Source organism: Chionomys nivalis, chromosome 7 (genome assembly GCF_950005125.1).
Source record: "Chionomys nivalis chromosome 7, mChiNiv1.1, whole genome shotgun sequence".
In the NCBI taxonomy this organism is placed as follows: Eukaryota; Metazoa; Chordata; class Mammalia; order Rodentia; family Cricetidae; genus Chionomys; species Chionomys nivalis.
In genome coordinates, this window is record NC_080092.1 from 13677453 (window position 1) to 13697274 (window position 19822).

The 19822-nt window shown below is 53.1% G+C and overlaps 1 protein-coding gene across 2 annotated transcripts; it reads right to left on the reverse strand.

Annotated features, from left to right (window-relative positions):
- Positions 1 to 171: 171 nt before the first annotated feature.
- Positions 172 to 18226, reverse strand: Wdr90 (WD repeat domain 90). Of its 2 annotated transcripts, none has more exons than XM_057773864.1 (41): positions 17951 to 18226; positions 17675 to 17851; positions 17481 to 17589; positions 17138 to 17308; positions 16807 to 16921; positions 16647 to 16714; positions 16013 to 16107; positions 15725 to 15943; positions 15294 to 15362; positions 14027 to 14137; positions 13806 to 13951; positions 13670 to 13727; positions 12380 to 12498; positions 12128 to 12289; positions 11918 to 12048; positions 11735 to 11851; positions 11163 to 11398; positions 10830 to 10969; positions 10528 to 10658; positions 9368 to 9498; positions 8956 to 9117; positions 8712 to 8840; positions 8393 to 8508; positions 7242 to 7282; positions 6924 to 7055; positions 6490 to 6678; positions 6162 to 6259; positions 5659 to 5761; positions 5367 to 5488; positions 5067 to 5226; positions 4785 to 4975; positions 4303 to 4471; positions 4103 to 4214; positions 3589 to 3760; positions 2093 to 2215; positions 1802 to 1976; positions 1564 to 1694; positions 1336 to 1479; positions 1144 to 1263; positions 922 to 1006; positions 172 to 497 (listed from the first exon to the last, which is right to left on the reverse strand). In XM_057773864.1, exons 1-41 carry the CDS (start codon positions 18224 to 18226, stop codon positions 412 to 414), a joined length of 5541 nt encoding a protein of 1846 aa, XP_057629847.1. In that variant the 3' UTR covers positions 172 to 411. The 2 variants fall into 2 exon arrangements, with proteins under 2 accessions (XP_057629847.1, XP_057629846.1); XM_057773863.1 differs by having other exon boundaries at positions 172 to 579.
- Between the last annotated feature and the right edge of the window lie 1596 nt (positions 18227 to 19822).

Consider the following 19822-nt stretch of genomic DNA (forward strand, 5'->3'; position numbering starts at 1 on the left):
CACTTGCCTTGGACCCAATAAGCTTCTCAGGGCCAGTGGCTAGCAAGGCTGGACAAAGGACAGGGCTGGGCGTAGGGGCAAAGGCTGAGTTCAGGACAGAAGTGATGCAGAGATGCAATTTATGGGGCAATAATAAAACAATGTATCAATATAACAAATGCCAGTTTTTATTTATTTAAACTGTACAAAATAAAAACAATAAAACAACCGTCGTGTGAAAAACCTTCCCAGTATGCTGTCTTTTGTGTGTTCTGAAATGGTTCTGGGGATCAAATGCATGTCCTCACACATTCTAAGCCTCCTTAAATCTTTTCAGATCACCCACATTCAAAACAGTGTAGTTCTGAAGTCTGTCCAGCCATCCTGGTTCAGCATGCAGCAATCCACAGCCTGGCTTTTCTGCCTATGTTCCTAGCAAGAGTTCAGGGCTGGTGACTTCCCACACCAGGATCTCACTGTGTGCAGCTGTGAAGAGCAGTCTGCCAGACGGGGTGAACCTACACAGGTGTACTGAGTCATCATGGCCTTCAAAGTCCTGGGCAGTCCCTGACACACAGTCTAGAAGCCTCAGCATGCATTCTGTGGACAGATGACAGGATGAGAGGGCCAGGCAGCATTCAGAGGGATGCCCAATCTTCTTGTGCCCCGCCTGCACCAGGGGATCTTGCTGAGTGGAATCCCGACCATGATCAATATCTATATCACCAAACCTGCTATAGCCGAAGGCCGTCAAAGCTGTCCCATTGGCCTCAGCGCAGGTGCTGCAGTTGGTAACTTGCACCTTGCCTTGAGCTTAGGCCCTCTTTGGGGTTATGTCTCCACACTCTTCATAGAGAGGGAGCCCCAAGGCACAGAGGTGAAGAGCAGGAGAGCCAGTTTGCCATTCCCCAAAACAGCACAAGTGTATCTACCAGCACTCACCAGCAAAGCCAACCACCATGAGCTGGGCCCCTGCGGACAGGCTCAAGGACATGGCAAAGAAGGGCAGTGGTGTCTTCTGCACTACCTGTAGGAAGACAGCAGACGGCATGACACTGGGGACTCCTGCTAGGGACACAGCCCAGACTCCATGACTTTATGACCGTGCATGCACAGCCCTGGATGCCCATCCACAAGGCAGCAATTCTATCATAACTCACAAACCTGCTTTTGGCGGAGGCTGTAAAAGACCACCTCTTCATGTGCACCAAGGCCCACGCACACCAGTATCGCCCTATCCCAAGGGCAGAAGGCAGCAAGAGAGGGGGGCAGGAGGCCTAAAGTCTGTGAGAAATAGTGTGTTGTGTTGAACTGTGCAGGTCGTAATCCCTACCCATATGCCCCGGGAGCTCTTACCTCTGAGGTGGCAGGTGCAGGAAAGCTCAACCACTCCAGGAGCTCACAGCGGTCCTGGAGCCAGTCAGAGGCCCAGATGCTGACCCGCTGGTCCCCGCTTGCAGCCAGCCACAGGTCAGCACCCTCTACCCCTAGGTCTCCATACTGGGAGAAATGAGGGATATGAGAACCTGCCGACTGCCCAAAGCACCCCAAACCTCTTCCCATCATCACCTGAGGTTGCCTTACCTCTTTGCTTGTGCTCTGGATAGCAGAGATTGGAGCACCCCGGTGGTCACTGAGTACACGGAAGGTCATTCCTGTGCAGGGGCGGCTTATAGCCACAAGTCCATCCTTGTCTCCAGATAGGATGGTCTGACCTGTGCCAGATGGAGATTAGGTTGCCACCCTGTGAGCCTAGCCCATGCGCTGAAGTGTGATGTGGGTGAGATGAGGTTGACACGTCACTCTGGCCCCATCTCCTCACCATCAGCGGAGAAGGCTATGGCTGTCAGAGCAGTCCGGTGGGGATGCATCTTGAGCTCCATTGCAGTGCGAGAGATGCTGAAGACTCGAAGTGTGCCATCACTGTAGCCTGCCACCACCTGCTGCTGCTCTGGGAGTCCACAGGATGGAGGGGTCCACGCAAGGCAGAGGCAGCTCTGGTGTCCCAGGGAGGTGACAGCACTGGCTTCAGTGCATGGGAGCGCAGCATATGACCTGGGCTCTACTTTGAGCATACACTAAATCCCATCCGCACTCACAACTCCCAACCTACCTGGTTCAGCACTTGGAACTGGATCACCAACTCCATGCTGGCCAAAGACCATACCCTCACGCTGCCATCCTCGCCACAGGTGGCACAGTGAGACTCGCTGGGGCTGAAGACCACCTCGTTCACCTGTCGGAGCCCAGTATGGCTGAGGGGATGCCTAGCTGGGCCTTTCCTACCCTGGTCTCCAGGACCAGGCTGCCACACAGGAACATCTGTCTCCTGCCCAAGCCTACTTGGCCCAACCATCTCCATGTGAATGTACATGCTACTTCCCTAGACCTGGGGATGACTCCATCAGTAGGTGGGAAACATTGTCAGAACCTAAAATATAAGCCGGGCGGTGGTGGCGCACGCCTTTAATCCCAGCACTTGGGAGGGAGAGGCAGGCGGATCTCTGTTAGTTCGAGGCCAGCCTGGTCTACAAGAGCTAGTTCCAGGACAGGAACCAAAAGCTACAGAGAAACCCTGTCTCGAAAAAAATCCAAAAAAAAAAAAAAAAGAACCTAAAATATATAATGTGACCACGTGTCTCCAACAGGCTACAAACTAAAAGCAAAAGCACAAAACACTTGGCTGTCTCCAGTGCTTGTGACATGCGTGGCTTTGTGGCTTTTTTCCCCGTCAGGCTGTTGACTGTCTTGATGAGAAAACAGGTGTGTATTTTGTGGGCACCACTAAGAATCAGGGTTTTTGGAGGAAGGTGGCACAGACACCACGAACCAATGGAATTCAGTGTAAACTGATGCATCACCTGGAGAAAATTCAAGGTTAGGGGTTGCTCAGGGGTCCTGGGCCCCATCTCCAGCTCCATCAGCTGATCCAACAGTGGGCTAGTGAGGCTCATATCATGGCAGTTAGGACTGCCAGCACAGCTCAAGGGCTGTGATCCAAACTTCTGAAGGAGGGAGAGCATGTTGGCTATTTGAACAAGAGGAGACTGGCCATAGAAAGGATGGTCGCACTGACACACAGCCTGCATGAACCTGGAATTCTGATGGACAGTGGAGGAAGCCCGATACAGGCCACATGCAGGATCTATCACATGACTGTCAGGCATGAATAAATCCAGATACTCCCATCAATTGACTGGCCTGGCCACACCTGAAACACCCAGACCAGTTCCAACTGGATCTGAGCAGATTCAACCAGAACTTCCTGGGTCCTCCTGCCACCTGAACTCCACAGTAGAACTCTGATGATGTCAGCAGAGGCAGCCTCTGGGAAGTGCTAAGCAGGTGATGCGGGCTCTTCAACAAGTTACAAGTAAAATATAGAAACACTAGCAAGGATCTAGAACACTGCAGAGTCAGTCAGGCCCATAGCAGATATAAACAATGCCTGAACTCAAGAGGGTCCACTTGAGTCTCCCTAAGAACACTAGCAGCTGAGGACAGGATGATTAGAGCGTAGGAAGAGGATAGGAAATGGGCTTGCTGCCCCAGCCTGTCCTGCCTGGGGTGGTGGAAATCCTGTCTTCCTTAACAGCCCAGCAGGCTCACCTTGCTCCTGTGGCCACTGATGAGGCGGGTGCTAGTGCCCTCTGTCCAGCTGATGTACCAGAGTGTGCCAGCTGTGGTGCCCACTACACCCATGTCCATGCCACTGTCAAAGCTGGCACTCACAACAGCCCCATCCAGGGTCAGCTCACGCTCCATGAACACAGAACTGGATCTAAAAGGGTAGGGGAAAGGAGTCTTGAGGCTGGAGACACGAGCCAGCCAGTACACCAGGTGATGAGGAACCAGCAGTCATCTGGTGCTATGTTCTCATGGGTAAAGGAACCAGGACCCTACAGAGCGCAGGCACTTCAAGCCCATCTCTCCTTGGTCTGCAGCCTGAAAGGCCCATGCTATGCCTGAGTGCATTCTCAAGGAGGGACCCAGCTGAGGACAGGTATATAGGGCAGCCTTCATGTGAGAGCTGTGTTACAGAATGGGTGTGGCTTGCAGGAGCCAACAAGGACTTGAAATTTTGCAGCCAAAACCCAAGGGAATAGAGCCCATGGCAGCTCACCTGGCACCTGAACCCTTGAGCCTCAGCTCTGGCACAACGCCCACAGCCCAAAGACGCAGCCTTCTTGTGTTGCTGCCACTGACCAGTCTCGAACCCGAGCACAGCAGCACTCCTAGAAGACAGGGTGGGCATGAGAGACCCACCCCCCAGGTTGTGACAGCTAGTACGTTTGGGGGTCATAGAGGTTGTTGGGCACCCACCAATCTCGCCTTCATCAGCCTCCCAGGCCAGGAAGCAGCGGCCAGTGCCAGTGTCCCAGACACAGACCTGGCCAGAGCTGGAGCCACAGTAGAGCAGGGGGCTGGCCCCGTAGCAGAGTGAGGTCAACTCGGATGCCCCCAATTCCTCAGGGACTGGTTCCCGGTGGACCTGACAGAGCACAAGTGTGGCTATGGGTCAGTGATGCCCTGAGGCAACCAGACTCCATTCTCTGAAGTAGCCCATTAAACACCTCAGGGCTGAAGAGATGGCTCAGCAGTTAACAGCACTAGCTGTTCCTCTTCCAGAGGCCCCAGGTTCAATTCCCAGCAAACACATGGCAGCTTACAAATGTCTGTAATTCCAGTTCCAGGGGATCTAACACCCTCACACAGACATACATGCAGGTGAAACACCAATGAATATAAAATAAAATTAGAATAACAAGCAAAGAAAAGAAACACCTCAGCCAGCAGTCCGGTACCTGGAAGCTGGTATCTGTCCCATGGTGCTGCAGGAGCCAGAAGGTAATGGCACTTGTGCCCACACAGATGAGTTCATTGGCATCCCAGGGGTTGAAGGCTACACCATGCACAGGCTCTGGGAAGCGAGTGGATGACAGGAGTTCATAGGTAGCCATGCTCCACAGGGCAAGGGTGAGGTCAGCATAGTCCCCTGGGGACACAAAACAGGGACATCAGGCGCAGTCCGGCCACCAGAGATCCTCGGAAGGCTGCCCTTTCTCCGCTTCCCCAAACCCACCTACCCAGGGTCACAAGGAACTCATCATCAGGGGAGAAGGTCAGAGCCTGCACAGCTGTGTTATGGTGGGAAAGGAGGTGCTGACAGATGCCCTTGGGGACATCCCAAATGCGGATCTGGCAGCGGGCAGCTGTGCCGCCACAGCAGGAGGCAGAGGCCAAGACCTGCAAGCAGGAGGGTAGGTGGTCAGGGAGGAAATCGTTACGTATGCCTGCCCTTGCTGAGTGGAGGAGAAGCAAGGACAGTGCCCTTCATGCTGAGCTAGAACTAAGCTCCGCTGTGCACTGTGCCCACGGACACGCACCTGGCCATCCTGGTTGAGTGCCAGAGTGGAGATCTCTTGGGGGTGGCCAAGCCAGTGTTGCTGGGTGCCAGAATGCAGGTCCTCCACCACCACCAGTCGACCACATGTGTAGGCAAAGAAGCCTGTAGGCAAGAAAAATGCCAAGGTTCCTGTCACTGCTGATAGTCAGACCTCACGGGGCCTTGGCATCACAAGGGCATGTGCCAGTGCCCTGCACTCTAGAAGTGCATCTCGCGTTCATTTGCTATGGAGGACCCGCCCTAGAGGATGAGACTGCGCACTCTAGCCCTACCTGTATTGGGCCTCCAGACCATGTTGGCCCGCCCGTTCCCATTGTAGCCCACAACGGTCTTCAGTCGCAGCTGCTCTCTGCCAATGGGAGGGAAGGAGACACTCTACAAGGAAGCAGACCCAGAAAGCTGATAATCAGCACAGCTGGCCCCAAAACTACATGGGTAAGCTGACTGGAGACATATAGACAGAGTGGTCAGGTAAGGGACCCATGGGTATCAATACAGAGATAGGTGGGACACATGGGAGCCATAGGAACCAGGACTTGATCCTGGGGTGTGGAGCAGCCCGGGAGGGGCAGCACTGGAGAGACAGAGGTGGCTCAGCAGAGCGCCAGCAGTATATACATGTGGACCACAGAATGGTGGGTGTGTGGGTGCATGGCATGAAAGCTACCCTCTGGGAAGAAGACCTAAAAGAGACTCTGGGGAAGACTGAGAGGGCCCACGGTCACCAGAGGAATACTCAGAAACCCCGAGAGTGGCAGCATGGTGTGCCGCCGACCTTGACCCGTGTAGAGGCCTTATATCGAGCTGTGAAGTGCCTGTAGGAATCTGGACGGGTTGGGAGCCCAGTCTTTACTCTCCGGAGGCTCCATTCATCTGACAGGAGAAGGAGAGCAAAGGGCACTGAACTACTACCAGCTGAGACCCCTCCCCAGACACAAACCCCCAACCCTGCTAGGCTGACAGCTGTGTTTCACCCACTGCAGGTATACCAGGATTCCCAGGGTCCTGGAGGTGACCTCAACTCATCTTTAAGGTAAAATTACTACAAACCCCCAAACTGCCCTGACTGAGGCCTCAATTCCTGCTTGTGGCCACGTGCTTACTTGTCTGGCTAGGATGAACTACAGCTGATGCCCAAGAACCCTTTGCAGTCTCCCGAGGACCATCCCCAGCTCCACTGGCTTCTCTCTCTACGAGCACAGGTGGGGTCGGTGCCTGGGCTTGGAGGAATGCCTCAGAAACATCATGGTTCTCCTCACAGAGCCCTTCCTCATCCGATGTGGAAAAGGTACCTAGGGTTAGGACCAACAAAAAGAGGGAAACAGAGCCAGATATGGTGGTGCATGCCTTTAATCCTGACAAGCAGATCCTGGTGAGTTCAAGACCAGCCTGGTCTACAGAGCTAAATGCTAAGAGCCTGTCTTGAAAGAAAGAAGATGAGGGAAACAGCTACCTGGCCTGACACCACCCCAGAATCAGCACCAAGGAACACATTGAGTCCAGGTAACCCAGACCTGCTTAGGACTCCAGCCCTTACCAGCGCTGCCTTCAAGGGGTCTGTCATGGATACTCAGTGGGGGTGGTGATGCCTGAGATGGTATGGGCACTTGCTGCCGAGGGAGTCCACTGGCCCCAGATGCCAGGTCCTCCAGCTGTCCTACACTGGAGCCTAGAGATAGAGAGACCATATCAGGGTTGGGCATATCAGATCTGTCTATTAGGAAGACAGTCTCTGTGGTGATGACAGACATATCAGGCATAGGAGAGGAGATGGTGCCATCTGCCCAACCTGTGTCAGCTCCAACCAACTACTAGGGCTATACCCTCCTCTGCCAGCTAAGCCTGGGTCACTCACCAGCCTCATGGACTGCAGGTACCCCAGGTTCACTTTGGTCACTGAGAACAAGAAAAGGTGTCAGGAGGCAGCCAGCAAAAGGCCCATGCATGTTGTGGAATATTATTTTAAGATGTGTTACATTTGTTTATGCTGTGGAACATTTGTTTAATGATGCAAAGGTGTGTTGCATTCTTTTATGTTACATTTGTTTAAGTCTGTGAAGTTGAGATACTTTGCCTGTCTAAAACACCTGGTGGTCTAATAAAGAGCTGAACGGCCAATAGCGAGGCAGGAGAAAGGATAGTGGGACTGGTAGGCAGAGAGAATAAATAGGAGAAATAAGGAAGAAAAAGAAAGAAGTGCAGTGGAGACACATGCCTTTAATCCCAGCACTCAGGGAGCAGAGACAGGCGGAGCTCTGTGAGTTTGAGTTCCAGATAGGCTCCAAAGCTACAGAGAAATTCTGTCTTGAAACAAAACAAAAACCAAAAAAAAAAAAGGAAGAAGGAGCAAGAGAAGGAGAGGAGGACCCAGCCACCCAGCCATGGAGTAAAAGTGAAAGTAAGATGCACACAAGCAAGAAAAGCCCAATGGCAAAAGATAGACAGAATAATTTAAGATAAGAAAAATTGGCTAGCCGGGCGGTGGTGGCGCACGCCTTTAATCCCAGCACTCGGGAGGCAGAGGCAGGCGGATCTCTGTGAGTTTGAGACCAGCCTGGTCTACAGAGCTAGTTCCAGGACAGGCTCCAAAACCACAGAGAAACCCTGTCTCGAAAAACCAAAAAAAGAAAAGAAAAGAAAAGAAAAGAAAAGTTGGCTAGAAACAAGCCAAGCTAAGGCCTGGCATTTATAATAATTAAGAATACACCCCCAGCCGGGCGGTGGTGGCGCACGCCTTTAATCCCAGCACTCGGGAGGCAGAGGCAGGCGGATCTCTGTGAGTTCGAGGCCAGCCTGGTCTACAAGAGCTAGTTCCAGGACAGGAACCAAAAGAGAAACCCTGACTCGAAAATAAAAAAAAAAAAAAAAAAAAAAAAAGAATACACCCCCATGTGTGATTTACTTGGGAGATGGTGGCAGCCCCCCCCCCCCGAAAAGACCAAAGAGTAAAGGAGTAAAACACAACCAACAACATACACACAGACATGTTGAAGGGCAGACACTTGCCTCTCAGGGGTGGCCAGGACATCCCAGAGGAAGATGGCATCCCCCACGCTGAGGACCTGCTGCTGATCAGGGGTGAAGGCTACAACACGCACAGGCTCTGAGTGGCCAATGTAAACCTAGGGACAGCAAGCAGCACACACAGGGACCCAGAGCATGTCTAGGATTCTGAACTCCCAGTATCTAGGTATCCCCGTGTAGCGTTTGGCCTCAGTGGGCAGAGGGTTCTGCACACCACCCGCCCTCCTTCTAGCTCCTGCCTTCCCTCACTTGGTCCTCCAGGAGTCTCCTCAGTCACCTATGGGGAGCCCTCAGCACATACCTGGCAGCTGGGGTTCGCCTGTGTTGGATAATCCCACACTGTAATGGTCCGGCCAGTGGCTGCCAGCAGCAAACGAGCATCCTCACTAAGAGCCAGGGAGGAGCAGGCTCTGGAGCGGACGCTGGAAAACTAGAGGAAGCATTCTCTAAGACGCCCCTTTGTGGTGGCCCAGTGGGCACTGGGGGCAAGGCTGCAGGAACAGGGAAGGATCAGCAGGCCAGCTGCCCGTAGTCCCATGACTCACCTTCCGGATAGTGTGTCCGGACACAGCATCCAGTACCACAACCTTGTTAGAGGATGTGGACACCAGCAGATGGCCTGAGTCCCCAGGGCTGAAGCAGACGGCCACAGCCCAGTCCAGGTGGTTGCTGGCCAGGTTGAGGGTGCTGATATCAACGTGTAGTAGCTGGGGGCAAGAGACACTTGCACCACCCAGAACTTGGGAGGAAGTGGCTTCAGGAGCACCCACCTGGGCACCCAGACATAACCCCCCACATAGGAAGCTGACCTTTCAGAGAGCAGGGTGAGCCCAGAACCCCCTTAGCATAGTAGGTAGGCCTGGGCCTGCTCCTGAGTAGCTGCAGCCTCTTACCTACTCCTGGACTGCTTTCTATCTAGCCGGGTAGAACCCCTGACCCAGGAGGTCCCACACTCACCTTGTCCAGGGAGGCTGACTCCATGACTGTCACCATGCACTTAGAGGGGCCCACAAAGGCCAGCCGGCAGCTGTCTCCACTGACTGCCAGGATATTGGGGTTGGGGCGGCCATCCTGACATAGCATGTTGGCTGTAGCAGCACAGGGCGGTGGGTCAGCAGGTGACAGTAGACAGTTAATCCCGTCTCCCCTGCAGCATGCACTGGCCCTCTACAGCTTCCACAGAACACGCACTTCAGTTCGCCAGTCCTCATAGGCCACGATCACATGACTTACCAGAGGCATAGATGCCCTTTTAACAGGTCTCTTCCAGTCATTTTCCTGGTGCCCAGGCTGCCCACCTTCTACAGCGGGGTAGGCACAGACCCTTACTGACCCTTGGCTTGTGAGGAAGCACATGGCATAACCTAGGCCCTAAGAGTGGAGGTAATGGCCCTGCTCTGGTTAGATATTCCTGGAAACCTGACACAGCAAGGGTCTTCTGGGCAGAGGAAATTGAGAAAATGCCTCTATTAGATTTGCCTGTAAGCAATTCTGTGGGGACGTTTTTTCTTTTTATGTGATACATCATAGTAATTGATCTTTTTTTTAAAGATGTATTTATTATCTACACAGTGTTCTGCCTGCAAGGCAAGTATGCCCTGGAAGAGCAGCTAGTGCTCTTAACCTCTGAGACATCTCTCCAGCCCTTTTTTTTTTTTGTAATTTTTCAAGACAGAGTATCTCTGTGTAGCAGCCCTGGCTGTCCTGGAACTTGCTTTGTAGACTAGGCTAGCCTCAAACTCACAGCTGCCTCTGCCTCCTGAGTGCAGGTATTACAGGTGTGCACTACCACACCCGACAGAACATTTTCTTTATTAATGACTGATTAATCAAGGGAGGGCCCATTTTGGCAGTGCCACTTTTGGGCAGGTGGTCCTGGGTTGTGTAAGAAAGCAGGACGAACAAGCCATGGGGATCAAGGCAGTAAGCGGCTCTCCTTCATGGTGTTTGCTTCAGTTCCTACCTTAAACTGTCCTGATGGATTGTAAGCTGTAAGATGAAATAAACCCTCTCTTCCCCAAGCTGCTTTTGGTCATGGTCTTTATCACAGCAATAGAAAGCAAACTAAGACAGGTTTCTGCAGTGCCTTGGAACCAGTGAGTGGCTAGGAGCCTGACCTGCCACACGTAGGACGCAGCATCGGGAGACAGCACAGTTGTACTGGATCAGGGAGCCCTGAGAGCAGGAGCTGAACAGGAATCTGCCGTCAGGGGTGATGACCAGGCTGGTGATGGCCCCTCGGTGACGCCTGCACCACACATGGGACACTCACTGACCTTGGTCCCGGGAGCTCAGATGGGGTTCGTGGTGGTACCGGCTTTCCGGCAAAGGGTCTTCCCCACTTGGAATCCCGCACATCTCCTCAGCTTCCACATTCACTGCTAATGTCTGTGAGCCCTGATTCCCCAGGGGCACTCACGTGTGTTCTACCAGGACTCCAGAGTTCTCCAAGCTGAAGGAGCGCACAGCCCCACTGCTGAAGCCACAGAAGAAGTTTGGCAGCGTGGGGTGGAAAGCAACAGCACAAGGGGTTTCCTCAGAGGATGAGAAGTCATACAGCTGGAGGGAAGAGGCCACCATGAAGGGGGGGAAGGGCCAAGAGAACCCAAGAGAAAAGAGTACCCTAGGTGACTTTAGCACCAAGTTCCAGACATCGGACTGGAAGGACCAAATCCCTGTGCTCCCCACCACCACCCCGCCCACAGCCCTTTTGTGTGGTATCTGGACCTACCTGCCTTTTGCTATTCCCCACCTGTTGGAGGGTAGTCAGGTCCCAAATGCGGACAGTGTGGTCAAGGGACACAGTGGCCATCTGTCCCCGGTTCTGTTCTGTAGAAAGCGCCAGCACTGGGGCCATGTGGGAGCGTGCCAGCACAGTATACTCCCGGGAGGGGACATCAAGGAAGCCCAGGTGTCCTGAAGTAGTGGTGGACAGCACACGCAGGCCATCGGGACTGAAGGAGACTGAACTCACAGGGCCGTCATGATCTGTGGGAAGGGTGGGTCAGCAGGACTGGGGCACGGCAAGCTTCAGCACTAACTCCAGGAAATGTCACACCACACTATGTGGGCACCGAGGTCCCCAAGACACCAACCACTTGTTCTACGGCTGCCAAGGTCACCAGAGTATCCTGCCCACTAGCCACTGCCCCCAAAGCCCCTGTGAAACCAGCCTGCAGCCACTCCTGTATTGATAGGTGTCAGGCTCAGGATAATGCCCTGACCTCTCAACTCACTGTCCAGACCAGGAATAGTGTTATCAAAACCAGAGTCAGAGACCCCCACCCTCCCCAAGCCAGGATAAGTAGATATCTGCGGTCTCACCAGCCTCTAGGAGCACTGAGGAAAAGTCTAGGGGCCAGAGTCGCAGGTAGCCATCCTCAGAGCCCACAGCACATGTGGCAGGAGAGACGCTGATGCTGCTGATGGCAATGCCGGACCCTGGAAAGGGCAGGCATCAGCATCTCAATGTGATGCCACTTTCCCCAGGGACGGGTGCCCACCTACCCAAGCTGAAGTTCTGCTTCTCAGTGAGCGGAACCCCAGGGGACTGTGTGGGCAGCAAGCGGCGGATGTGCTGCACAGTCATGCGCTGATGGTCAATCTCCAGGATGTGGCCGCTATGGCTACACACAAAGCTGCCCAAGGAAGGTAAGAGGTGAGGCAGGGAACTTAAGGTATGGGGTGGGCTGGATAACGACGAAGACGGGGACTCACAGTATGCCACCTGAGGGTGCCCAGGAGCCATCCAGGGCATGTGCAAAGGCGAGGTCAGTGAGTTCCAGTGCACAATACTCGCCTAGGTCCACAGCACAGGAGCGTAGGGCACCACCCCGCAGTCGCCACAGCCGTACACTGCCCCGACCACATGAGGCCATCCTGTAGGCACAGAGGGGTAAGCAATGCGGAGCAGGGGGCCTCAAGGCCTAACAGATCCTGCCTCGGTACCTTATTGCCTGGCCACATCACCTGGTTTCATCGAAAAAGGCAATCCGGAAGGTCTGAATATCAAAGTCAGTATGCACCTTCGCAAGGACCGCTACCTCGCCACCAAGGCCCACCTGGTCTGTGCCCCAGGCCACTACCACCTGCAATAAATCCACAATGAACTCCAGGTGTAGACACCAAGCCCTGTGAGATCTTTGGTCCTGCCCTGAAAGGACTAGCTGAGGCCATAGCCCCTCAACAGCCGAAGGCTTTCCCCCGACTTAGGAATCTGTCCCTAGATGTCAAGTCTGCAGTGTGCAGCTGTAGCTGCCTGAAAATATACACAAAACCTGACTGAGGCCGGGTATAGATCTCGGTGGCAAGGCTACTATCTAACAGGTGATGCCCTGGATTAAATTCCTAGCATTCAAGGGAAAAAAGCCAGAGGTAGCTCACACTGAAACACTGGGTCATTTCAGAGCACTAAATGCCTGCAACTCTGACAGCACTGAGCATTTAAATACAGATTTGGAGTGTGTCGCCTTGACTGGCCTGGAGCTCACTATGTAGACCAGACTGGCCTAGACACATGCCCACCTGTCTCTGCCTCCCCAGTGGTAGGGCTTTAAACCCAGTACTCAGAGGCAGAGGTAGGAAGATCTATGTGAGTTCGAGGCCAGTCAGGTCTACAGCACAAGTTCCAGGACAGCCAGAGCTGCTGTTACAGAGAAACCCTGTCTGGGGGGTGGGGGGAATGATGACAAAAAGAATGTGCCACCACACCCAGCCCATCACGATTCTTTTTAAAAAAATATTTTATTAGCCAGGCAGCGGTGGCGTACACCTTTAATCCCAGCACTTGGGAGGCAGAAGTAGGTGGATCTCTGTGAGTTCAAGGCCAGCCTGGTCTACAAGAGCTAGTTCCAGGACAGGCTCCAACGCTACAGAGAAACCTGTCTCGAAAAACCAAAAAAATAAAAAATAAAAATAAAAAAATAAAAATAATTATTTTTATTTTGTGTATATCAGTGTTTGTCTAAATGTGTCTGTGCACCAATGTATGTGCAGTGCCCACAGAAGCCAGAAGAGGGCATCCCATCCCCCTGGGATTCCATGCTGGTATTTGGAAGTGAAGGGTGGGGGGATGATCGGAAAAACAGCCAGTGCTCTTAACCGCTGAGTCATCTCTCTAGCTCCACCTCAAAGCAAGGCATAAATAATACTTTAATAAACAGAAACAAAGACAAGAGTTTTAGAAACCAGATACTGGATGGAGCTCACTATCCAAGTGATAGGGCCCCACCTCCTCTACAAGGTGTATTGACATATTACCGTCCTTCCATGTCTGTCTTTGCCCACACCGCAGAGGAGCGCCCCACTGCCAGAGAAGCTGTAGATGTGGAAGATGATGTCAGCAGCTTCTGGGCACCCCCACTCCCACTGCTGCCCTGCCCCAAGGCCACTGCACCTGAGGGAGCAGATGGTGTGCAGTGGGCTGCGGAAGAGGGACAGGCATCCTCCAGTCTGGAAGTCCCAGAGTCGCAGCATGCTGGGAGGCTGCACTTGGGCTGAGGCTAGCAGTGTATCATTCCCATCAAGGGCCAGGGCAGAGACCTGGAGAAGGATAATAAAGAGGGAGAGTACATGGCCTACAGTTCACCTCCCCACCCAGGCCCAAGAGGCGTGTACCTTGTCTGTGTGGCCAAGGAAAAATCTCTGCTGTCTGGTATCAACCTGTAGGACGATGATGACTGCATGGCAGGGGTAGACAACAGCCATGCCATCTTTGGTCCACAGGGCCTACCACATAAGGGACAGAACCAAAATCACGCACAGAAACCCAGTCAAGTTCCTCTCCACTGTTTAGAAGGGGAGGTACATGCACACACAAAGACACACACATACTTCACACGTATTAGGGAAGGCTAGCATACAAATCACTAGAAGGGAAGGCTGGCACACACACATTAGGCATCTGTCCCCCCATTACAGGCATTTGTTGAGACAACTAAAGGCCCTTCAACATAAGAGACTGGTGATCTTGGTAGCAAAAGACCAAAGACTCAGAGACCATGCCCAGAAAGGACTGCTGAGTGCCCAGGGTCCTTGGTGGGCAGGAAGGAGAGAAATACTACTCCTTTCTAAACGAGGCTTTGCCTAGAAGCCCACTGCACGTGCTGGAGGCCAGTATTCCACACCACACCCAATTCCAACAGTTCCAGTCTGGATCAGAGACCCATATTCAAGAAGGTCTAAAGACGCAGTGGGCTGGAGAGATAGCTCAGCAGCAAAGAGGGCTTACTACTCTTGCAGAGGACTCAAGTTCTACTCCAAGCACCAATGACTTACAACTGCCTGTAACTCTTGTTCAGGGGATCCGATGTCCTTTTCTGATCTCTGTGGGCTTCTGCACACATGCAGTAACCGTACGTATGTTCAGGCACACACACATAAAATAAATCTTTATGAGGCTGGAGACTATGGGGCAGCAGTGTAAAGCACTTGCTGCTTTTACAGAGGGTCAGGGTTCAGTTCCCAACACCCACATGATAGCTCACAACTATAGATAACTCCAGTTCCAGGGTATCTAATACTCTCTTCTGACTTCCCTGGTACCAGCACATTCATGGGACACATATATACATGCAGGCCAAACACTCATACACATAAAATAATCTTTAAAAAGTTAAAAAAAAAAAGGTGTAACCCAGAGCTATTGGGTCCTTGGGAGCCCTTTGACCCAGCCACTGCCTGTCAGACCTTGCCAAGTTAATAGGGGCACCCATGACCTGACTCACATTTGCCCACACAAGAATGGGCAGATGTGGGCAGGGCAGGGCCTCTTAAGGACCGTAGGGAAGAAAGTGCCCAAGACAGGACTAGAAATCTGTTCTTTCCAACAACTCACTCGTGCCACCCACTGAGAACTGGCCTGGAAACTGCCTCAAAGCCTCACCCATTGGGTGCTGTGACCCCCAAAACCGATGACTCCCTTGAGCCTTAGGACTGGGTCTGGGAGGAAAAGCTGAAATAGGAAAATGAAAAATGAGATTTGAGGAAGACACTCCAGCCCTGCAAATGCCCCCACCTGTGCTACCTCTAAAGGAAAAGCTTGGGTACGGGGTGGGGGGGGGGCTCCTGTTAGCAGTCATCTTCTGGCTGCAGTGGTAAAGCCTCCATAAATGTCATGTCCTATGCCGTGACAGACTATCCGGGGGTGACTCTTAGAGCTGGCAACAAGAACAAACCCTTCTGTATTCATCTACAAGGTCTGCTGCTCAATGCAGGAAGGATTAGAGGCCCATCCACTGTGAATACAGCTCAGGGCCTCAGGCTGGCCAGCACCTCATCTCACTAATGCCCAAAAGCCTTCAGCTGGGCACTCACCTTACAGGAGCCAAGGTCCTCAAGAGCCATAGGCACCCCATATGATTTGTTGGCCAGCACATGTCTGCCACCGCCCACTGCGTGTGCATCAGTGGTCTCATCCCAGGACGAAGGATGTTCGCCAGGGATGCTGGAGGCAGCGACACTGGAGACCTCTGGATGTTTGTAGGTCAGGCTGACATCTGGAAGGAGTCTGGGTACTGAGGGGACCTTGCAGGGCTGTAGCAGAACGTGTGCCATCAGCACCCTAGGGGCACCACTCCCTAGCCCTTTCCCAAGTGCACTCACCAAGATGGGACTAGATATCTGGACCATGGGGGACCTACTGCTCTGTAAAGGTTTGCCAAAGACCTTTGGATGAGGCAGGCACTGTGACACACGCCCTAGGAAGACCACAACAGAATAAAGAGTCTGAGTGGAGTAGCCAGAGGTCAGCAAAGGTACAGGGTGGAAAAGGTGGCTTCCCTCACCCATTCTATAGACACCACACCACAAGCGCTGCCATCAGTCTACCAAAGACCCTATAGCTCCCCTCCCAAATGGAAAGCCTGGGAATCAGATGCCACTTGCACAGACTTTAAAAGTGGTTCTAGGTGGTGGCGCACGCCTTTAATCCCAGCACTTGGGAGGCAGAGGCAGGCGGATCTCTGTGAGTTCGAGACCAGCCTGGTCTACAAGAGCTAGTTCCAGGACAGGCTCCAAAACCACAGAGAAACCCTGTCTCGAAAAACCAAAAAAAAAAAAAAAAAAAAAAAAAAGTGGTTCTAGAAGCTCAGATGACCATTGGCTAGGCCCTTCTCTGTGCCTACCTCCAGACTGCCCCAGGCACACACCAGCTATAGTCTCCACACTACTGAACCCTTCTCAGGATCCCTGACCCTGTTCCCACCAACGTATGCACCCTGTAATGTCACAAGCTTACCTGTCTCTGGAGGGGAACGCCTCTTCTCAACCTGCTCATAAGGCGCTTTTGAGCCATCGCTTGGAAACCTCATGGGTAGCAAACACAGGCAGAGGCAAAATCAGTATCTGGGGACTGAAGATCAACCTAGCCCCTCACCATGAGGTTCAGAACTGCTCACCGAACGTGGATGTAATGGTCATGCCAGCTCTCCCCTTTGGGCACTGGGAAGGCCATTTCTCGAGGCACAGGGTTGACAGGCAACTTTGCACGCCGGGCCTCAGTGACGGTGACAGCTACAACGGTCAGGGCTGTTCTAGATCAAGGGGAGTTTGTCCTATCCCTTCCCATCCCAGACAAGTTGCAAACCCAGGCATCTGCTAGTATACTGTTGGGCCACCAGCCCACCCCAATGCTTTTTCTAGAACTGGGGGCATTGGTGTGTGGCTCTGATCTGCCAGGGGAGGGTTCCAGCCTTCTGACTAGGATTGGGCATGAAGTGTGGGCCTTACCGGGGTCAAAGCACACATCAGTGGTGTAGAGGTTTCTGACTAGCAGGCTGGCACATAGCCTGATGCTCTTAAGGTGGCCATAGTGCCGGCTCAGGTAGAACATCAGAATGTCACGCAGGTCCAGCTGCAGGCAGGTCCAGCGGGCATTAGGAGGCACTACCCCTGCCAGGTCTGTATAACAGGTGCAAGGTCAACACCTATCGTTTTGTTTCCCCATTTCCATAGTTGTAACCCTCTCAGCCCCAGACCCCAGCCGTCCTCAGGGCCACATACAAGCCCAACCGGGACTGTACCATCCCGTTCTAAGCCTTCAAGCTGTCCCTCCTGGACCAGGTGTCACTACCTCTTCTGGGCGTCTTAGTCTCGAAGACAAAGGGGAACTGAAGCCATGTGGCAGAGGACTTGAACTCCTTAAAGAGGTTGGAGAAAGACACACGGATGACCTGGCCGTCCTGTGAGGCAGAGTGAGGTCATTAGATGGAGATTACGAGGGAATAGGCTGCATCAAACACACAGCCGTCCTTCCAGACTGAGCACCTCGGTGGACACGTCCAGGTGGATGACAAAGTGCTTGGTAGGCAGGGGCCGGAAAAGCACATACAGGTACCGCCCAGTCAGCCCCAGAGACTGGGTGCTGGTTCTAGGCAGCTGGATGTAGTTGCTGGCAGAGACCGAACCACGGATGCGATACACGGCGCTCTTCAGGACCTTGTCCTACAAAGAGAGAGGAGCTGTGAACAGCGCAAAGATGGGGGATACTCAAGAGTGCCCACCGGAAGATTTCTCAGGAGCAGGAAGGCCTCCGGCCCGTACCGTCACCACGGCCACATCTCCCTCTTTGCTGGACCGTTTCCACTCATCCACCCTGAAGTGTTTGAAAACGTTGAGAAAGGGGTGCTGCCAGGCTGCAGAAGGAACGCCGCCTGAGCACCGGTCTTGGGCAGCGCGCCGCGCCCCTTCGTCTCCGCCCGCGGGACGGGCTTCCGCGCGACGAATAGTCAGTGACGCAGGGGGAACCTCGGACCCGGGACTCCCGGGACGCGAGACCAGACGACAACACGCCGGGCGCGCACCGCTACCGCCAGCCATGGCGCTACAGCTCGCGCTTCCCGCCTCAGCTGACGTTGTCCTACGCAAGACACGCATCACGGCGCCTAGCAACAGCCGCCTGGCAACGTCGCGTCACTTCCGCCAAGGTGACGCACAGAAACTCCCGTGGTTGCGTGGCACCCGGTTGCCTAGCAGCCCCCCTCAACACCCCGCCCTCTTGAGTGTTCCCAGGCTTCTCTGGGCTCTCCCTGGCCACTCCCACTGCTGTCGCTTCCTGCTTGGGCCTGTAGCCACGCCCAGCCACCCAGGTCACCGGTAGCTGTGCTAAGTATGGGTGGTCGCCAATCCTCTCTGAGGCCTCCCATGTTTGCGGGGCTGAACCTTTTTTCCTGTGTGGGAGCAGGAGAGGTTATGCTGAGGCCTGACCATATCCACGGTCCACCCAGGCGGGGCCTCATCTCTGCCTTCCAACCCTGTGGAGGCACCTGATCCAGTTACTCTGGGTCTCCCTACTTCAGGAAAGCAAGTTACCAGTGCCCACTGGGGCTAGGATGCCAAACAACCACAGTCAGCATAGGTTCACCGCATACACAAAGAAACCTGAGACATCTTTCACAATATCCCACAGCCAGGCTTACAGACCTGAGAGAGAAGGCGGCAGGACCTGCAGTCTAGGGCTAGGGTCCCGGTCCAGTTCAGTCCCTGTGTAAAAATGGACTCTAGGACTGGCTGCTCTTCCGAGGAGAGGGGTTCAATTCCCAGCACCCACACGGCAGCTCACAACTGTCTAACTCCAGTCCCAGGGGATCTGGTATCTTCAAACAAATGCACACAAAAAAAATTATTTAAAAAAGTGAATGAACTCTAGCTCTAAGTGGAGACATGCCCTAGCCTACCCTTTAAGGGTTAATTAACTCTGTGTCAGGAACCTGGCTAGGGAACCACCCCTAGGATTCACCTTACAATAAAGTGCTATTTCTTCCTTTTTAGAATCCCTGTGCCCTAGTGCAGTCTGTACCGGCCAAGCCAGTGTGAGGCTTGACCCAGACTTCCTAAAGCCTCAGTCAGGGGAACTTTTTCTTTCAGGCGCTGGACTAAGTATGTTTCTAAAATTCAACTAATGTGTTGGGTTCCTTGTTCTTTTTCAACTTTTTTGAGACAGAATCTATATAGTGTTGGCTGTCCTAGAACTTGCTATGTAGACCAGGCTAGCTTTGAACTCAGTGTCAGCCTCTGGAATTCAGGGATTAAAGGCCTGGGCCTCCCGGGCCTGCAGATGCCAGTGGCTGACCTTCTCTGCCTTATCTGCAACAGCAAAGCTTTTGTTCTTCCTTCTCCTCCTCCCTGCCCTGCAGATCAGAGATTTATTTACAGCTTGCCTGCCCTGGGGTTTTTCTTCTAAAGGCTAATACATTCTCAAACCCTTCTTTGTTCTTGCTTCTGTTGGTCTCTCTATGCAGTCCTGGCTGTCCTGGAGCTCACTTTGTGGGACCAGACTGGCTTCAAAAATCAGAGATCCTCCTGCCTGACCTCTTTTTTGCTTGTTTGTTGTTTTGTTTTGTTTTTTGAGACCTGTTTTCTCTGTAGCTTTGGAGCCTCTTGTAGACCAGGCTGGCCTTGAACTCACAGAAGTTC

Excerpts from the sequence above, each read along its gene's own strand:
- Wdr90 (XM_057773863.1), bottom strand. The coding sequence starts at position 18,226 with ATGGCTGGCGGTAGCGGTGCGCGCCCGGCGTGTTGTCGTCTGGTCTCG. Across the intron at positions 11,399-11,734 it reads CTCAGTGCTCCTAGAGGCTG|ATCATGACGGCCCTGTGAGT; the intron begins GTGAGACCGCAG and ends CCCTTCCCACAG. Across the intron at positions 4,472-4,784 it reads GGACAGATACCAGCTTCCAG|GTCCACCGGGAACCAGTCCC; the intron begins GTACCGGACTGC and ends GTGCTCTGTCAG.